Source organism: Mus musculus, chromosome 9, assembly GCF_000001635.26.
Source record: "Mus musculus strain C57BL/6J chromosome 9, GRCm38.p6 C57BL/6J".
NCBI lineage: Eukaryota > Metazoa > Chordata > Mammalia > Rodentia > Muridae > Mus > Mus musculus.
In genome coordinates, this window is record NC_000075.6 from 39,545,655 (window position 1) to 39,563,847 (window position 18,193).

Consider the following 18,193-nt stretch of genomic DNA (forward strand, 5'->3'; position numbering starts at 1 on the left):
ATACTTGGTTTTATTAATGAAGTATTTGTCCCACTCTAATTGTGGCATTGGTGGGAACTGAATGCATAATTAATTGATTTAGTCACTCACTCTGAGAGGACCTAACTCATTCCATTTTAGAACAAGCAGCCATGTTATGCTTTAAGCTTCAGTTTCCCAAAGAAACAGGCAAGTCTTCTAAAGAAAGAAAGAAAGAAAGAAAGAAAGAAAGAAAGAAGGAAGGAAGGAAGGAAGGAAGGAAGGAAGGAAGGAAAGGAAGGAAGGAAGGAAGGAAGGAAGGAAGGAAGGAAGGAAGGAAGGAAGGAAAGGAAGGAAGGAAGGAAGGAAGGAAGGAAGGAAAGAAAGAAAGAAAGAAAGAAAGAAAGAAAGAAAGAAAGAAAGAAAGAAAGAAAGAAAGAAAGAAAGAAAATCCATTAATCAGCAACAGCCCTAACATCTTTTTTTTTCCATTTTTTATTAGGTATTTAGCTCATTTACATTTCCAATGCTATACCAAAAGTCCCCCATACCCACCCACCCCCACTCCCCTACCCACCCACTCCCCCTTTTTGGCCCTGGCGTTCCCCTGTACTGGGGCATATAAAGTTTGCGTGTCCAATGGGCCTCTCTTTCCAGTGATGGCCGACTAGGCCATCTTTTCCCTAACATCTTACTGAGATAGGCAGCCTAAGGACTGAGACAGCTCCTGGATTTCTCTGAGGCCTGATATAGCCAATCATATTAAAAATGACCTAACCATCCCTAAAATTCCCATCGGATCCTGTGAGCACATCTGGTCATTGCCATTTTGTGATTAGCTGACCCCTGTATGCTGGTTGTTTTCTACAAAATGAGTACTTTTTGTTTTTGCATATAACTTGAGTCTGGGGTTTTCTTTCAGTAATTCTCAAACCCTTACAACTCCTTCCAGTAATATGATTGCTATGAATAAGTTCTCCTTAGGTTCATAGAAAATTAAATGTACATGCAACATCTTTTATAGTGAAGAATACTTTGGGGACTGTGTGCTTTTAAGCATCATGTAGTATTTTATTTGGTAAAACTGGATATATAACTCACTTTGATATGTGGTCCTTCATGGTATGAAACCAATTATTGTGGTTACTCTCCAGTTTGTCACCCCCTACACTCTTTCTTCATGACATCCTTCCCAACTACTCACTTTTTACACCAACTGCATAGTTTTCTTTTAAATCAATGTGCACATTATACCTCACAGCTCTCATAGGTGTCTATTGTTTTCTGGTTCTGCTCACTGTCCCATTCGTTGTGACTTTTACTAGTTGGTCAGATTTATTTATTCCTCACAGCTTAGCTCAAAGAGTACTTTGTCCCCCAAAGCCCTCATCAATGATACACCCCAAGTACAATCAGTTACTTCTCTTTCTTGAGGTTCTCTGTATTAATGATGCCTATATGAAGACGATGCTAATAACAAGAGCACTAGAGTCAGTCTACAGTCTATTTAATTCTAGCTGTGAAGCTTATTATCAAAAGAAATAGCTTATTTACTTTTTAATCTTCCACTGTATAGAATGAGATAGCACCAATGCAAGTACTTCACACACTCAAAGGAGTTCTTGCACACATTGTACATTCGAAAAGTACTCAGCATATGCTAAGTTGGGAGAAAAGGGTAACTGCTTTTTTTCTAGTACTAAATTGTAAGTCTAATAATAGTAAGAAATGCAAAACAAAATCACAATGCATCATCATGCCCTACCTAGAATAGTTATGACGAAAGCATTAGGTTAAAAAGTGAAAGGTAGCGAGTGCATGTGAGTGAGGAAATGCAAGAACTACACAGTAGGAATGCAAATTTAAAAACACATCCATTTCTGAAAACACTGTTAAGTTTCTTCCAAAAACCCAAAGTAAAATTACCATATGCCCCCCAAACCCCCGTTAAATCCCATGATCGGATTAGTAAGATTATATAAAAGATATGCTAAAAAAATGTATGCACTATTATGTTCATTTTATCACTATTTGTAACAGATTGTGGGATTGACTTAAGTGTCCTTCAATAGATTAATTGACAATGAAATATGTCTCATGAGGACAATGAACTATATTCAACCTTACGGTGCAGGATGTCAGATAACTGGGAAGCATAGGAATCCATCTGTAGTGTCATAAATAAACACTGCTGGGCTGGAAAACAAATGTTCAATATATAACACCAATTATGGAATCTAAAAGGCTCCAGTTCTCAAAGCCACAAGGGAAGATGTAGGAACTAGAATAAGGCATTTATATTTGGGGAAATGTTATTTAAGGAATAAAAATTTCAGTTAAGTTGGAGAAATGATTTCAAGAGATTTATTGCATAGCATGGTGACTATAGTAAGTGATGATATACTGTATGTTTGAAGAGTACTAATAATAGATTTTCAGTGTTTTCATCACAAAATATGAGCAACATAATATATGTGTAAATTAGCTGGATTTAATGAGTCAATAATATGCATGTATGTCTGTGGGTCAAATATGGAGTTCCACATCTGCTCAAGGCTAGGGCCGCAGGGCGAGGCTGACTCGGAGAGTTTGACTGCATAGCAGAACCGCTGGGCCAGCATTGGACTGTTGGAAGCAGTGGATCCCACTCTGGGGGTAAGGGAGACGCAGTCTGAGATCCCTGGCTGACCTGCCAGAGTCTGGCTCCAACTGTCGGGCACCACAGACACCACTGGGCACCCTGGAAAAGCCTGTTTATGGGTCCCTGGGCCGCACGGAGGCCAGGGGCATCAATTTCTCATCTTGGACATCCCAGAAGCCACTGTGTGTTACAGAAGAACTGAGAACAAAGTGGGGAGCCTCGGGCAGACTCTGGCCCTGGGGACGAAGGGAAAAGGGTAAGAGGAGTGCTCTGAGCTAGCTCAGAGGTGATAGTCTGGCTAGCTCAGGCAGCTAGCTCAGCAGGCTGCTTGGTTAGACTGGTGGCCATGGCTGGAGCACAAGAAGATTTCCTTGGCAGGAGGTTAGATGCTTGCCGCTCATTAGAGGAAGACCTATACCATTGCTCCAGCACGGTGGGTTCCAGTGAGCAGAGATAGTCCATGGTTTTAAGACATTTATTGGTTTATTGTAGAAAGACAGGGGGAGAAAATAGAGAAGTAGAAGCCAGCCATGGCCACTTGGAGAGAAAGAGAGAGGGAGGGAGGGGAGAGTAAGAGCAAGAGGGTAAGAGAGGGAGCAGGAGAAGGAGGAGGGGGTAAGCAGCTCCTTTTATAGTGGGCTTGGCTATTTTCCTGTTGCCAGGTAACTGTGAGGAGGAGCATACGTGGCTACTGCCAGGTAACTGTGGGGGTGAAGTCCAGACAGCCTACATGACTGATTGCCACAGAATTATGGAGCTGGGGCCAGGAACCCAGTGTTTGGGAGCATAGCAAACAGGTCTTCTGTCCCTTGCAGATTAATCTGATGTTCTCTGGGGTTTAAACCTAGCTCAACCAGAAAACAGGCTGCCTTTCACAGTCCCACATATGCCAAAACACATTTTTGTTAACAAAGCAAATCCTAGTTCTTTGTGTAGGTAGAGTTGCAGAAAGTGAAGATCTATAGGCAACTGAGGAAAGCTAGAAGCAGGAGAGAGGTTCTTGCCCCAAGGAATGGCATACCAATTGGTTTTCCAGTGCCAAATGATCAGTAGTACACAAGTAATGTTATATAGATGAAGTTATAATTAGGAATAAATGTGTGTGTACAGATATATGTGTGCATGCAATAACAATTAGAGTAACAAGAGGCCATGAATCTGAAGGAAAGTGGGAAAGGATATGTGGGAAGGTTTGGAGTGAAGAAAAGCAAGGGAGAAATGTAGTTATATTATGATTTAAAAATTTAAAGAGAAAAAAATTAATTTTAAAAATCATAACTACATTTGTCAACTGTTGTTATCATATTTAAAACTATTACCCAAGAAAAACATATATATATATACATATATGTATATATGAAAGTGCCAATACTCTTTAGAGGTATGCCAATATTCTTGCTCAATTACTATATTTTTTTCTTTTTGTCTTTCTGCTTAAGATTGTCTCACATATAGTGGATGAAGCTTTTGTGAGAGAGACCTTCTTTTCTGAGTAGATATTACTTCCAAAAAAGGCAAAAACAACAACTAAGGCTAAACTAATAAAAGACCAACACTAGTGAAGCTCACTCTCTATGCTAAGGATATATCAGCAAAATTGATAATGGCAAGATCAATGCTATATCACACAAGTGATTTTGATGATATGATGATGATGATGATGATGATGGATTCTTCCTAACCCTCAGAAACTGACCCCTTCCCATGCAGTATCTTTTTCAGGGCTATCTTTACTTCCTTATTCCTCAAAGTATAGATCAAAGGGTTCAGCATTGGACCTACCAAGTTCATCAGAATTTGCACGACAGTTCCCAGCATGGGGTTTGGTGTAGGCTGTAGGTATATAGTGATTATAGGTCCATAGGCACAGAGGATAGCAATGAGGTGGGCACTGCAGGTGGAGAAGGCACGCTGACGCCCCTCAGTTGACTGAATACTCAAGATGGAGATTGTGATTCGTGTATAGGACAGAAGGATCAGGAGAAAGCAGACAAGGGACACTAGACCAACATTAGTGAAGCTCACTCTCTGTGCTAAGGAGGTATCAGCAGACGCCAATGGCAAGATGGCTGGTATGTCACAGAAGAAGTGGTCTACTTCATTGGGACCACAGTAAGGCAAAGTGAAGGTGAGGGAAGTTAAGACGCTGGAGTGGAAACATCCTAATAGCCATGTGCCCACAGCTAGAGCCACACAGATCTTAGAGTTCATGATGACCGAGTACCGAAGAGGGTGACAAATGGCAGCAAAGCGGTCATAGGCCATCACTGTATACAGAAAGCACTCAATGCTCCCAAGAAAATGAAAGAAGAAGAGCTGGGAGACACAGTCTTGGTAGGAGATAAGTCTGCTAAGTCCCATAAGGTAAAAGAGCATTTTTGGACAGGTCACAGAAGAGAAACCCATATCAAATACGGACAAGTTCCCCAGGAAAAAATACATGGGTGTATGAAGGCGAGTTGAGGAAATAACAGCCACAAGGATAGATACATTTCCCACTAGGGTACAGGCATAGAAGGGCAGGAATAACACAAAAAGCAGAGTCTCAAAGCCCTCTGTGTGTGGGATCCCCAGGAGGATGAACTCAGTCACCACTGAGCAGTTTTTTATCTCCATGAAAGGCAGCTCCAGGAGAGGAAGAAGAAGCATCGGTGGTGGAGAAAGTCTTGGCTAAAGAATGCACATGATCAGAAAATGAAATGCAACTGGCAGTGTGTTTGGCTCTATGCCACAGAAAGATTGCTCATAATCCAATTTAGAAAATGTTATTACAAAAATTCTTGCCATAGCCAACTGAATGTTTTGTCCACGAAATAGTTTTGCTGTATTGATTCCAAGTGCAGACGTTTCTTGTTAAGTTAACGCTGAGTAAAGATCATGTTTGAGAAAGTAAGGACAATATCCACATAAATATATGCTGCTCCTTCGCCATGGCAGAGAAATATCAAGCCTCAAAATAATTTAAAATTTTTCACATCACTGGAGTCAGGAACTACAATTTCAACACCATTTTATTTGCAACCCACTATTAATAGTAGCCTTACATTTTACCCCTTTGTTCATGAAGTAAGATTAACTGATCACTAGTTAACTGCTTAAAACATGTTTATTTAATCTCAGTTCACTTAATTCTCACAGAATGTCTATGCTTTAGGTCTGGAATAAAGTAAATACTAATGCATTGGCTAGGATAAGCAACTCAGCTAAATCCAGGTTAATGGGAGAAATTAGGATCTAAAATTTTTTTTGTAGATATCAGTCTTTTCACTTTGTTATCTGTGATGTCATTTTCATATTGCTGCACCTATTGAACCAGGCACAAACATTAGTTGTGTTCTTGCCCTCTTAGCAAGCAATGGAAGATTAATGTGTCTTTCTGACTGTGCACATCAGCACACACGCATATACAAATATTTGTGAAGTCTAGGAGTACACTGTGTCATGTATAACTATACCCATAGTGGAAAGTATAATACTTGGCATTATGAAATGCTGAGAAATTAAAGCTCTCAAGATAAAATTGTTCAGTGCCTAGAAAGAACTGGATAAATTGATTTCCTTTTCACATACTTATGTGAAAGATCAGATAGCTATGTTCCCAAGTAACCTTGTAAAGTAGTTGATACTATGCTTTTGCTACAATCCACTAAATATTTTGGCTCTGGTAACTGGAGAACACTTGCTATTGTTCTACAGAAGAAAGGAAGAGAGAAAGAAAGGAAAGAAAGAAAGAAAGAAAGAAAGAAAGAAAGAAAGAAAGAAAGAAAGGAAGAAAGGAAGGAAGAAAGGATGGAAGAAAGAAAGAGGGAAGGAGGGAGGAAGAGAAAGAAGGAAGAAAAGAAAGAAGGAAAATAAGTAGGTTACAAATGAGAGCTACACATGTATTTATCATATCCATTCCAAATGCCTGTCATCCATTTAATAGAAATGCAAATAAACCTATCTAAATACAGGCTTATTGAGAATTTCTATTTTATTAGGCATTTTGAATCAAGTACAAATTCTTTGTAAAAGGAAATATTAAGAAAGGTATCTGTGAGCTGATTCTCAAGCAAGATCAAAAAAAAAAAAAAAAAGAAAGAAATTGCTATATTTTATTTTTTTATCAATGGATGATTTTATAAATCCTGGATTCTGAGATCATTTGTAAACAAGCATTTCAGATTCTCTTCTATGGATAACATGCACTATGAGCAGATGTGAACATGACACTTAACATGACTTACAAGAAGGAAGTGTGCTCTTTAAGCTTCTGTCCATTGGTCTTAACATGGCTGTTGATTCATATTGAAATTGGAGATTTCTGGAGAAACCACTGAGGGATCTTCTCTCATGCTCACTAAAGTTCTTCTTAGCCAAGAAACAGGGACAATTACAAAAAAAAACTGAATGTGCCTCTGTATTCCACAAAACTGCCTTCCAGGCAACCTCATTATTTTCTCATATATGGAAATTTAAATGATTTTGGAGCCCTTCAGAGTCAGTGAATGTATGCTATTCCAACAGGTTTCTGAACAGAAAGGATAATCAGATACTAGTAACAATTCCAACTAAGGTTGTTCGGATAATGCCTTATCTAGTGGCATTACTTTGAAATTATTTTAAATAATAAAATGAAAGTTAAAAATGTAGAGCCATATACAGACATGCTATTTCCATGACTGACCTAGGGAAAGAGAAAAATATAATGACTATAATTCAGTCTGGGATCCACATAGATATCATCCCTCAGCATAAATACATAATATTAAGTAGTCAAGTGTCAGCAGTATACCTTGGTCTTTTTTTTTTTTTAATGCCCAATTTCAAATAAAATTTTCATACTTCTTACTCTGGACTCAGTTGGGTCTTCCGAAACTATAAGCAGAAAATACCCAAAACTATTAGATTATATTGTTGAGAGGGAACTTGATTAAGGTTAAGTAAGGTTATAAGGGTGATTGATCCAAAAGAAGCAATATTCTCATATACAAGGAAGGATCACCAGATTGCTTTCTCTCCTGTTTCTCACCCCCCGTGTTTCTCCACATGAGAACACAGTGATAACATGATTGTGCTATCTCCCAAAAACAATCCTGATGCAAGACTTCACTTCATTTTGGATGGTTGTCTATGCTAAGTGTTTGTGGCAGGCCTTCATGATAATTGCAATTGACTAAAATACTTCTGATTTTCTATTAGTTTGATTTGGAAATATAGGTCCAATTATTGACTTCCTAATAAACATGATTTTCAACTGAAAAACTGACTTCCAAAAGCATAAATATATCTACACATGACTTTTCCAGAATTAAATATGTATACATATTAGTCAAAATATATTAAAATCAGCAATAAATAAGAAAAATTGCTGTAAACCTAACCCTCTTTTGTATGAATTTTATATATTTATAATCTGATTTTTCTTTTCCAAAAAAACACAAACTTCATATTCTCAAACAACTGAAAATAAATAAAACATAAGATATTGAAATAGAGAAAACCAAAGATTGACTGCCAATATTTAGCTATTTGAAAAAAACTGAAAAATACTGCTTTCTGAAAATGATTTCTGAAAAATGGAAACTTACCCAAATAATGTGCAGGAAAATAAACAGAATTATATGTGGAGTCGTTAAATATGAAGCACTCAATAAAAATAAGTTATTAAAAAGGCAACAAATATTTATAAAAACTAATAAACATAAAGTATGAATATTCACATGAAATACTTTCTATTCCAACTGTGCAATTAGTTAATTAAAATCTTAGTGGGTGAAAGGCATCTGTTATCTTCCACTTTTATGGGTTGGAAATCCAGGCATTACCTAATTGCATATCAGGAGTTCTGCCAGAAAATCTTATAAGGTTGCTGTAGAGCTGCCAGTTGGGAACTGGGACTTCAATCATCCCTGAAGTGCCCACTAGGGAAGAACTCTGGGCTACTATCCAACTGAGACCTGTGACAGTATGGATTCATAAAGTGTAAACTGCCTTCTCCAAGGCAATCAAACCAAAATACTACAAAGTGGAGAATACCATCGAGATGGATGGAAGGCACAGCTGTTTACAATCTCAACGTCATTCAACCACTCCTGCCACCTTCCATTGCTAGAACCGATATGCTAAATCCAAGCAGAAAAGGGCTTTGCAGAGCAGCAGAGGCGACAGTGATCTAGTAATAACTGACTACCTTGGGACAACCAGATATTTGTATTTTTCAAAATCAAAGTGGAAATAATTTCTTACCCTGTCACAAACAGAATGCAATTTGACATAGATTAAAGATTTAAAACTGAGAAATAAAGTCATAAGAATTTAGGACCAATTAAATGTAAAATGTTAAATTATAAATACATCCAAATATAACATGAATAAAAAATTTAGACCTAAGAATTATATTATAAAACTAAAATTTTGGACTTTCATTTGTAGTATCATTTTTTACAAACATGTAATTATCATAATATATTTGACAACATTTAGAAATACCAACATGTGATGATATGAAAACACTTTCTTAAATCAATGTAAATCAACATGGACTATTATGAATGTCTATTAATTGTCTGTTAATATTAATCTTGCTAACATTTTATGGTTCCTAGTTTAAGCACTAGTCAATATATTCATAAAGCATATGTAATAATTGTCTCAGTTAACCTAAGAGGTCCTGTTGTTTTACACTGCTACCAAATCAATGACTAAAATATAAGCTGTTTTCCCCCAGGTCCTCAAGTGCAATTGTTCATTCTATCTACCATGTTCAGACATTTTACAACTATCAGACATTTGTAGTATGGGAAAACATTTTCACAAGTATGTCAAATCTTATCAGAAAAAAAAAAAGACCATTGTTGCTCCTTTGGACAATATATTGGGTGTTCAGATAGTTTTGGAAACTCCTTTAGGTTCTTTCAAAGCACCAGTTTGACACTGCTATTGCCCACATTTAGAGTCCCTTATGTAGCATTCAGAAGTGAAGCCACCCCTGTAACACGGGCCATTCCATTCATAACCAGCTCTTTGCATTAATGCTTGCTTCCTCATTTTCCATGAAAATGTTTCTACTTTTGTGTTTTGTACTGTTCAAATCAAACGTGTTCTCATCAGACATCTTCTAAAAATATTTCCCTTCTTCTTCATAGATTACATTTCTTTGGATTCCGAGTCATTTAACATTTAAAGGTGCTTGTGTCTGAAAAGGTATTCTTAGTCTTGAAGCTAATGTCCCATGTGTAATGAGGACTAGGATCAACCTGGGACATGAAAATGTTCTCAGATATCTGTGAATGAATGAATGAGTGAGTAAGTGACAGAATAAATTAATTAATAAATGAGCAAATGAATGAATTTTCCTCATTGTGTGAATTACTTGAATTAGTGTTGATTTGTTTTCCATGCTAGCACTCCTACCCCAAGTGCCAGCTCCACATGGAAAAAAAATTGAGAATACCAGGTAGTCTTCCCACAGACCTTCTCTACTCTCTGTCACGTACTACCTGCCCCAATTTGTCAGGCTTTCCCTAGCACTGAAACAGAGCACCAATTGCAGCCTCTTTTCCTCCCTGTCCACATCTCCAATGGATCTACAAACTATCCCTCCTGGCCTCCCTTGCCCAACTTTTCAAAGTGTCCCAGAACCCATCTCAGGCAGCCAACCCTTACTCAACCACAGGCCATACCTACCAGAAGACAGGGTAGGTTTTACAAAGACCTTCTCCACTCTCCCTGCTAACCCCCAGAACCTGTTCCTCAGACAAGTCTCTAGAGCTTCAAGAACACTAAGTGAGGCCTCTATTCCCCCATGGCCCATGTCTCCAGTGGATCACAGAGATCGGGACCATTCCCTCCTAACACCCCTCTCTATCGTGTCACTGTACCCCAGACTCCAACACAGCAAGATTCCCTGTGAAAACACCAGCCAACTAGTTCAACAAAACAGGCAACTCACACATAACAGTAGATTAAAATTTGGAGAGGGAGTAGTAATCAAACACCCACCCAACAAAGACAAACTTAGGAAGCAGTGCCTAGACCTATAGACATCCCAAACTCAAATGCCTAGGTGCCGGTGTAACAATACAACACATAACAGCCAGGAAAATCCATTTTCCCCAGAGATCAGCTATCCTACCTCAGCAGGCCCTGAGCATTCCAATATAGCTGAGGGAAAACGCTTTAAAAACAACTCTATGAAGGTGATGGAGGTCCTTAAAGAGGAAGTTAATAAATGTTGGTTTACAAATCCTGAATCACAATGGGCTGGGCTCTCCCATATCAACACTAATTAAGAAAGTATCCTACAAGCCGGGCAGTGGCTTCATTCCCAGCACTTGGGAGGCAGAGGCAAGTGGATTTCTGAATTCCAGGCCAGCCTGGCCTACAGAGTGAGTTCCAGGACAGCCAGGGCTACACAGAGAAACCCTGTCTCAAAAACAAACAAACAAACAAACAAACAAAAAACAAAAACAAAAAACAAAAACAAAACAAAAACAAAAACAAAAACAAAAACAAAAACAAAACAAAGAAAGTATCCTACAGTCTTGACTATAGCCCAATCTTATGTAAGCATTTTTGCAGCTGAGGTTTCCTTATGTGAGATGACTCTAGTGTATCAAGATCGCATAACACCAGCCACCAGAGCTTGTTCCTTGGTTTTGGTGTAAGTAGCAGTCTCAGAACCCTTAGCATGTTCAGCAAGCACTGTATTCCTGAGCTGTTGCAGGTGGTATTACCGAAAGGCTGATTGTTCTAGGTGCTGTGAGAAAGCAAGCTGAGGAAGCCATCCGGAGCAGGGCTGAAGCAGCCCTCCTCCATCATCTCTGCATCAGCCCCCTGCCTCAAGCTTCATGCCTGGTTTGATTTCCTGCCTCGACTTTTCTCATAAAATCGTGATTCAGGGTCTGTAAACCAAATAATCCCACTCCTTCGCAAGTTGCTTTTAACCATGGTGTTTCATAGCAGCAATAGTAACCCGAAGATAAACCAACAACATAACTACTGAATTTCCAAAGCGAAAAATAGGCTGACTGGATTTTCTTATGTGTTATTTTTCTCAAACAAACCTGTATATAAGTAAGCCTTGTTCATAACATCTCTCCCACAGTAAAACAAAATGGACTAATGAAAAAATGAAACAACTATAGAACAAACAGGATTCTAATAAAAAGGACTAATTTGAACAAATTGTATTGTTTAGAAAAATCAAATTATACTTGATAATAAAGGTAATACAAGGTTGAATGATTTAATAAGATATTTGTGAGCCCTATGTTTTAATTTTTGAAATTGTTTTTAAATTTAAAAAATGGATTTTACTGGACAATTAAATTTTGAAGTAAATATTTTTTTAATTTGAAGAAAAGCTGTCAATTCAAAGTGAATCAATGATGAGAATGCTCCATGGGAGATGTGAAGACTGCAGCAGAGATAGATTAGTCTCATAAGCCACAGAGATGGATATGGATGCTACACATGAAATATGGCTCCCTGGGAGTTACAACAGGACTATCAGCTTCACTCACACACACCTCTGTGAACCATGAACCGGATTGGGTGCTATACAAGAGGAGAATTATGCCTGGCAGATAATGTTCTTCATTAGCTTTAATGAACTTTAACAATCATCTGGCCATTGCAATTTTCACTGGCTACAATTTCACTGACTTCATCAACCCCCTCACACTGCTTTCCCAGGTCTCTGTAAACCAGCTTTCCTCTGCTGCTGATTCACAGGCTCTTCTCAGAAAGGTATCCATGGAAACCAAATGCAGAGACAAAGGGAGGCACACACAGAAACAGATTAACATCGATTTTAAATCTACTGTAGCTTTTCTTTGGACCTTTACAAATGTTTCTAGCACAGCTAATGCCAAAAACTTACAAATCTCTTATGTGCTGTCATTAAGGTAAATGCTAGAAATACTATCCCGTAACAATATCATAAAGCAAAAGAAAAGCATAGTCATGTGTCCCTCAACAAAGAGAACATAGCCCAAAAAACATAATGAGACAATTATGTTAGCATGGAAAATCACAGGGTGAATTTGTACAAACCTAGATGTAATTCAAAGAACCCATAAACACAAGGTGAACCTGGTTATCTTCAGCAAAATAGGACATTCTGTTTTATAGAAAGCCAAAGATTTCAGAAGTAGAAGTGCACTCTCATATATCCATAAACTGGGTAGTGCTGTAGATATATAAACCAGTAAGTACACAGCTGTTCACTATCACTACCAAGGATTTTTTTAACCAAATAATATTGTTTGTGCTAAACATTTACATGAAGGGCAGTACAGTATGCTTCTGGACACCTGTCCTACCACAAATGTAACAAAAATGATGTTGCATATAAGTGTCACTAAGTGCTATGAATTTTCCCAGTTTTATTATCTTTCAATATAGCTTATAAATTAGGTTTTAGTTTTAGGATTTATTTATAATTTATGTGTATGAGTGTTTATACTCAAGTATGTGTGTGTACCATGTATATGCCTGGTGCCCGCAGAGGCCATATGAAGACATCAGATCACCTACAAGTAGAATTATAGATGGTTGTGAGCCACCAGGTTGGTGCTGGGAATAGAACCTGGGTCCTCTGCAAGAACAGCAAGGGCTTCTAATCCCTAAGTCGTCATCTCTCCAGGGCCTCATTATTATCTTATAAGGCCAGCATCCCATGTGTGGTCTATCATTGACTGAGAATGATCACAAGTGGTATTTAGTGTTTCATCATCATCATCATCATAATAATAAATAATAATGGGCCACACATAATAATAGTCTGCTTTACAGATCTTTTACTTTTTATTATATCTTATTTATTTTTATGCATGGATGTGTATGCCAATGAAAACTATATAAACTTCAGAGGATACCTTACAGGAATTCGTTCTTTCCTTCCACTGTATGGATCCTGGGGACTGTACTCAAGTTGTCAGGCTAAGTGGCAGGGACCTTACACAATGAACCATCTTGCTGGCTCTGTTTTATGCTTTTTGGTTCTGGTTTTGTTTTTTTTCTTTGTTGTTGTTTTGTTTTAGTTTTTGTTTATTTTGTGTTTTTAATCTAAAGGAGAAGAAAAGTCAAAGTGTTGGGTTTTTTATTTTTCCTCATTTTGTTATTCCTCTGCCTTTAGCCCTCCTACATTTTCCCTAATGCTCAAATCTTCACTATGTCTAATTTTTCCAAAACTTCAAATCCTCTCTAATAAACATGATTATGTGTCATTTCCTTCTTCAAGCTTACCTGACATTTCTAGGTCAAATTGACTTCTCTCCTCTGGATCCACTTCATATTTTAAGTAAATTGATCTTATGATCACTTGTATGCAATTTGTTTCACAGTTTCAATGAAAATCTGCCCGATTCATAGTATTTATTCTCTGTAGTTTTCTTCACACACACTTATTAAATCATAAGTTAAGGTTGGCTAAATGAATGCCTTAGTTCGTTAAAATGAGTAGGGATATTCTGAGTTCTGAGGCCCCTAAGTGGAACACAGAACTCCTTCCCTGGTACATAAGTTTACTCATGAGCCATAATGGAGTTCCTATCTAGTTAAAATTCCTTTTTAAGAGTCAAGAATTAAAAAATAAGACAGTTACAGTGCATCTGTGTGGGTCTGGTCTAAATGTTTCTGTTTAGCTTTGATTGTCATTGAGTTCCAAGTGCTTAGTTGTTGCTTTAAAATAGTACAGTTAGCATAGGCTGTGGGGCAAGTACACAAGGATATCATTTACAAGGAGATATCCAGCCCCATATTACAAATAGCTAAAAATTCTCAGCTGTGCTCACCCTCTGCCACTGAGCCACTGTGGGGTGTGTGTGTGTGAAAATACTGAAGAAGGAATTGGTAGCCTTAGATGCATAGAGGCATGCAGTCCCTGTCCATTGGAAATTTCAACAGATGCAATGATAAGACAAGCAACAAGACAATATAAAATCTTATTCTATAACAAACAGTATCTGCCATAGAATCTACAGTCATCTACAGTACTACATTTAAATCTTGAATTTAAAACCAAACCATCCCTGAAATAACAGGTAGATAGATAGATAGATAGATAGATAGATATTTAGATAGATAGATTATAGATAGATAAAGATATAGTTTGATCTTTCAGTGTCCTGATGATTTATTACACACAAAACAATTGCTTCAGATAATATTAAAATGTCTCTAACCACTTCAGAAAGAACATAGTGCTTATCAGTCTATCACAAGACAGATTTTGGTTTATGATGGGATCTGAATGATTTTAAGATGTTATTAAAAATCTTTCTCTTATTGCACTGTAATTGTCATTTTTTAAATCCTTGACTCATAAACAGGAATTTCGACTAGACAGAAACTCCATTATGGATAATTCTAAAAGCACTTTCTAAAGATGAGGGGAATCTCTACACCTTGAAATGACTGCATAATCTTAGGTACCAGTGAAGGAGTTGTGTGTTCCACTTAGGGGTCTAAATCCTGAGAATAGTCCTACTTATCTTAATGATCTAGTACATTAATTTAGCCAGCCTTTACTTATATTTTAATAAGAATCTGTGAAAAAGAGGAAAGTAGTTTCTCTTCTATTAGGTTTCAGGAATATGATTTTTATTTGCATTGATTATATTTTTTGTAAACCTATGTGTGTGTTGTTTGTGTACATAAAATACATCTAAGGATATGAACTAGTCCTAACCTTGTATTTTCAGTAGTGATACTGAAACACATGCTTTAAATAATAATCAGCAACTTGCTACTTAATTCAAACCATGTATACTGCCATGGTGTTCAAGTTGGGCCTTCTCAAGTCTCAAGTTGCTTACCCTGGTCCTGTTGCATATTTAAACTGCCTAGATTAAATTTTTCTTTCTAACATGTGCTGGCCAAAGTCAATTTTGTCTACTGAAATATGATTGATAAATGCTGCGGATGCTTCTTAGAGGTGAGAGGACCTAACACAGAGACTACTCAAATAGTTGGAGGTGTGCTAAAAATTCTGAGTAATCACTAAATATTTTTAATTGCAGATAAAAACTATTCAGTGGTATAGTAAGTGGCAAGGGAAATTTTTGTCATTGGTTCCTTTAAGGGAAAATATTAGTAATACTTTTTAATGCAGTAGTTTAGAGACATCCAGCCTCATTATAGAAATGCAGAAAAAAATAGGAGTCAATGAACTTGTTTGAATAGCCAGCCTCCTGAGAGACACAGACGTTCCTCATTTTTCTCTCATGTTTTCTATGTTATGTACATTATTTGACATGTCACTATCCTATTGATTTATCACATATAAAACAACTGCTTTACAGGATAATCAAAATGCTACTTCTCTGTTTTAATGATGTATATAATAAGGCATTTAAATTTAATGAATCGTCAAATACGTTATTTATAAAGCTACATTTGTGATTATATATAATAGATTGAAGCAAAATTGAATGAGCATTTCCCATTATAACTCTACTAATTTCCAATTAAAATTCCATTAATTAAAATGTGTGGGGAGGAAGCTGTGTGTTGGGATATGCATGCGACATTCAAAAATTTTTTCCTTGGAGACACATTCCAGAAAGAAACTAAGGCATAAACACTTTAACAAGCATTTACCTTACTTAACACCAACCCCCAAACTGATTAATCTTCCCTGCCCCATGACTCCCTCACACATGAGATTCAAAACTAGTGGGGAGTCAAACTCATAATGAGCACTAGATGCATCTCAGGTATGACACTCTGGAGATTAATTATTTCTAAAAAGTTTTCTTCTGTGATTCCCTTCGAGATACATTATAAGTTGATGTAAGTGGTAAGAGAGATTTCTGTAAATGCATTTTCTGCTATGAACTTTGGTTACCTAATTAAAACGAAGTCCCATTATCTGGATGTCAACAAATGATGACAATCAACATTATTGCAGGGTACACATGTCCTCCACTGTACAGGAAAGGACTAACTCATGGTCACTGAGAGCAGGACCATATGAGTAATGTTGAGTAGGTTGCCCAGCCTGTCAGTCAAACACTGAGAAACAGGGATATAGTAGCCTCTATATCACAGGCTTAGTGTTACAATAAATAAAATATGCATATAAAAGGCTCACTGTAGTACTTACTTCATTGCATTCTTAGCCAATTCACAACAAAATACCATTTTTGTGTTATTTCAATGTTTCTTGATGGTAGCTTTACCTTATTCTCATTTATATACAGTTACAATTTTAAATAGGCTTACTTTAACAAGGCTTCCTCACATGATTTAAAAGCCCATTTATCTTAGTTTAAATATTGTTCTTACAGTTTTTCTATAATAGGTCACTTTGACAGGTTATTAATCTCTAATAGCAGTTACAAGTGAAAACACTGCCTTTCTAATATTTAAGGAGAAATTCAGGCAAATGACAAGGTTTTTTACTCTGTTTTGTTCTTGGTTGGTTGGTTGGTTTTTGGTTAAGAATTTTTATATACTGCTTATAATATGTTAATTTTAGCTCTCAGGTCATTATTTGTCCTGGTGACATAAAATATGTAATTCCAAAATTAATTTCTTTTACTTTTATTGGGTTAGATGCTCCTGAGTTTGGCATTTCAGTATCCTTACATGAAGCAAAATTACTAGAAATATAATGAAAAAAGCTCACCCAATTTTGCTTCATTCTAATATTATATATATACATATATATATATATATATATTACATATAATGCAATATATATAACATGTGACTATAAATAACTTAATGTATCAAATATTTTATGATTAATTGAATTTAAATGTTTCACTATATACAGCATTAATTAGGATAGTTAAGTGTGTGCCAGTTGACTGAGTCATAAAATTTTCAGATACCTGGGTAAACACTATCCTGAATGTGAGTCTGATGTTGTTATTAATGAGGTTGACATTTCAGCCAGTGAACTAAGTAAAGATTACCCACGCTGTGTGGGGAGCCCCCTTCTACTTAGTTGAGGCCTAAGTAGAGCATAAGGACTAAGTGGAAGAGAACCTTAAGGGTCTGATAGGCTAAGGTTACCCATAGTTCTCCTGTTCTCAATTGGATTTCATATTCTTAAAATTCTACATTCTTTGAAATTCTAAAAATGGAATCTATATTTCCTGTTCTCACACTCAAATGTGATTTACAATTATCCCTTCACGTTTACAGTAGCAGACATGATTTTCTTTGTGTGAAGTGGGCCTGAAATCTAAACCACTGTAACAGTCACAGCATTAAGTACCAATAGACACATTGTGCCTGACAGGCTTCAATTATAGCATAAATCATTTATGTTTAGGTGAAATCACTGACGAATTCCCCCCCTTAACAGTCTTTGTGGTACCTCCTAGCAGTATACACTGACTAGCAAGGAAGAATCTTCCAGTCCAATTTCAGGTCTATTTTTCTTTGTCCATAACCAAGATATGTGATGTCTTCATCAACACAGTCTTACCTTTTAGTTCTTCTGGGTAGCCAAGAACAATGCCAATAACCTGTGTTTTTCTTATACATTCCAGGACCTCACTGATTAATAACTTATAGGAAGTTATTGTATATCTACACTGGGATTTCATTTGCTTAGCCATGACTTCAAGAATTGATATTATCTACTTATGTAGA

The 18,193-nt window shown here is 36.8% G+C and overlaps 1 protein-coding gene across 1 annotated transcript; it reads right to left on the bottom strand.

Moving 5' to 3' along the window:
- Positions 1 to 4,276: 4,276 nt before the first annotated feature.
- Olfr958 (olfactory receptor 958) lies at positions 4,277 to 5,215 on the bottom strand. The gene has a single exon (NM_146330.1). The coding sequence runs from the start codon at positions 5,213 to 5,215 to the stop codon at positions 4,277 to 4,279; it is 939 nt and encodes a 312-aa protein (NP_666442.1).
- Positions 5,216 to 18,193: the final 12,978 nt, after the last annotated feature.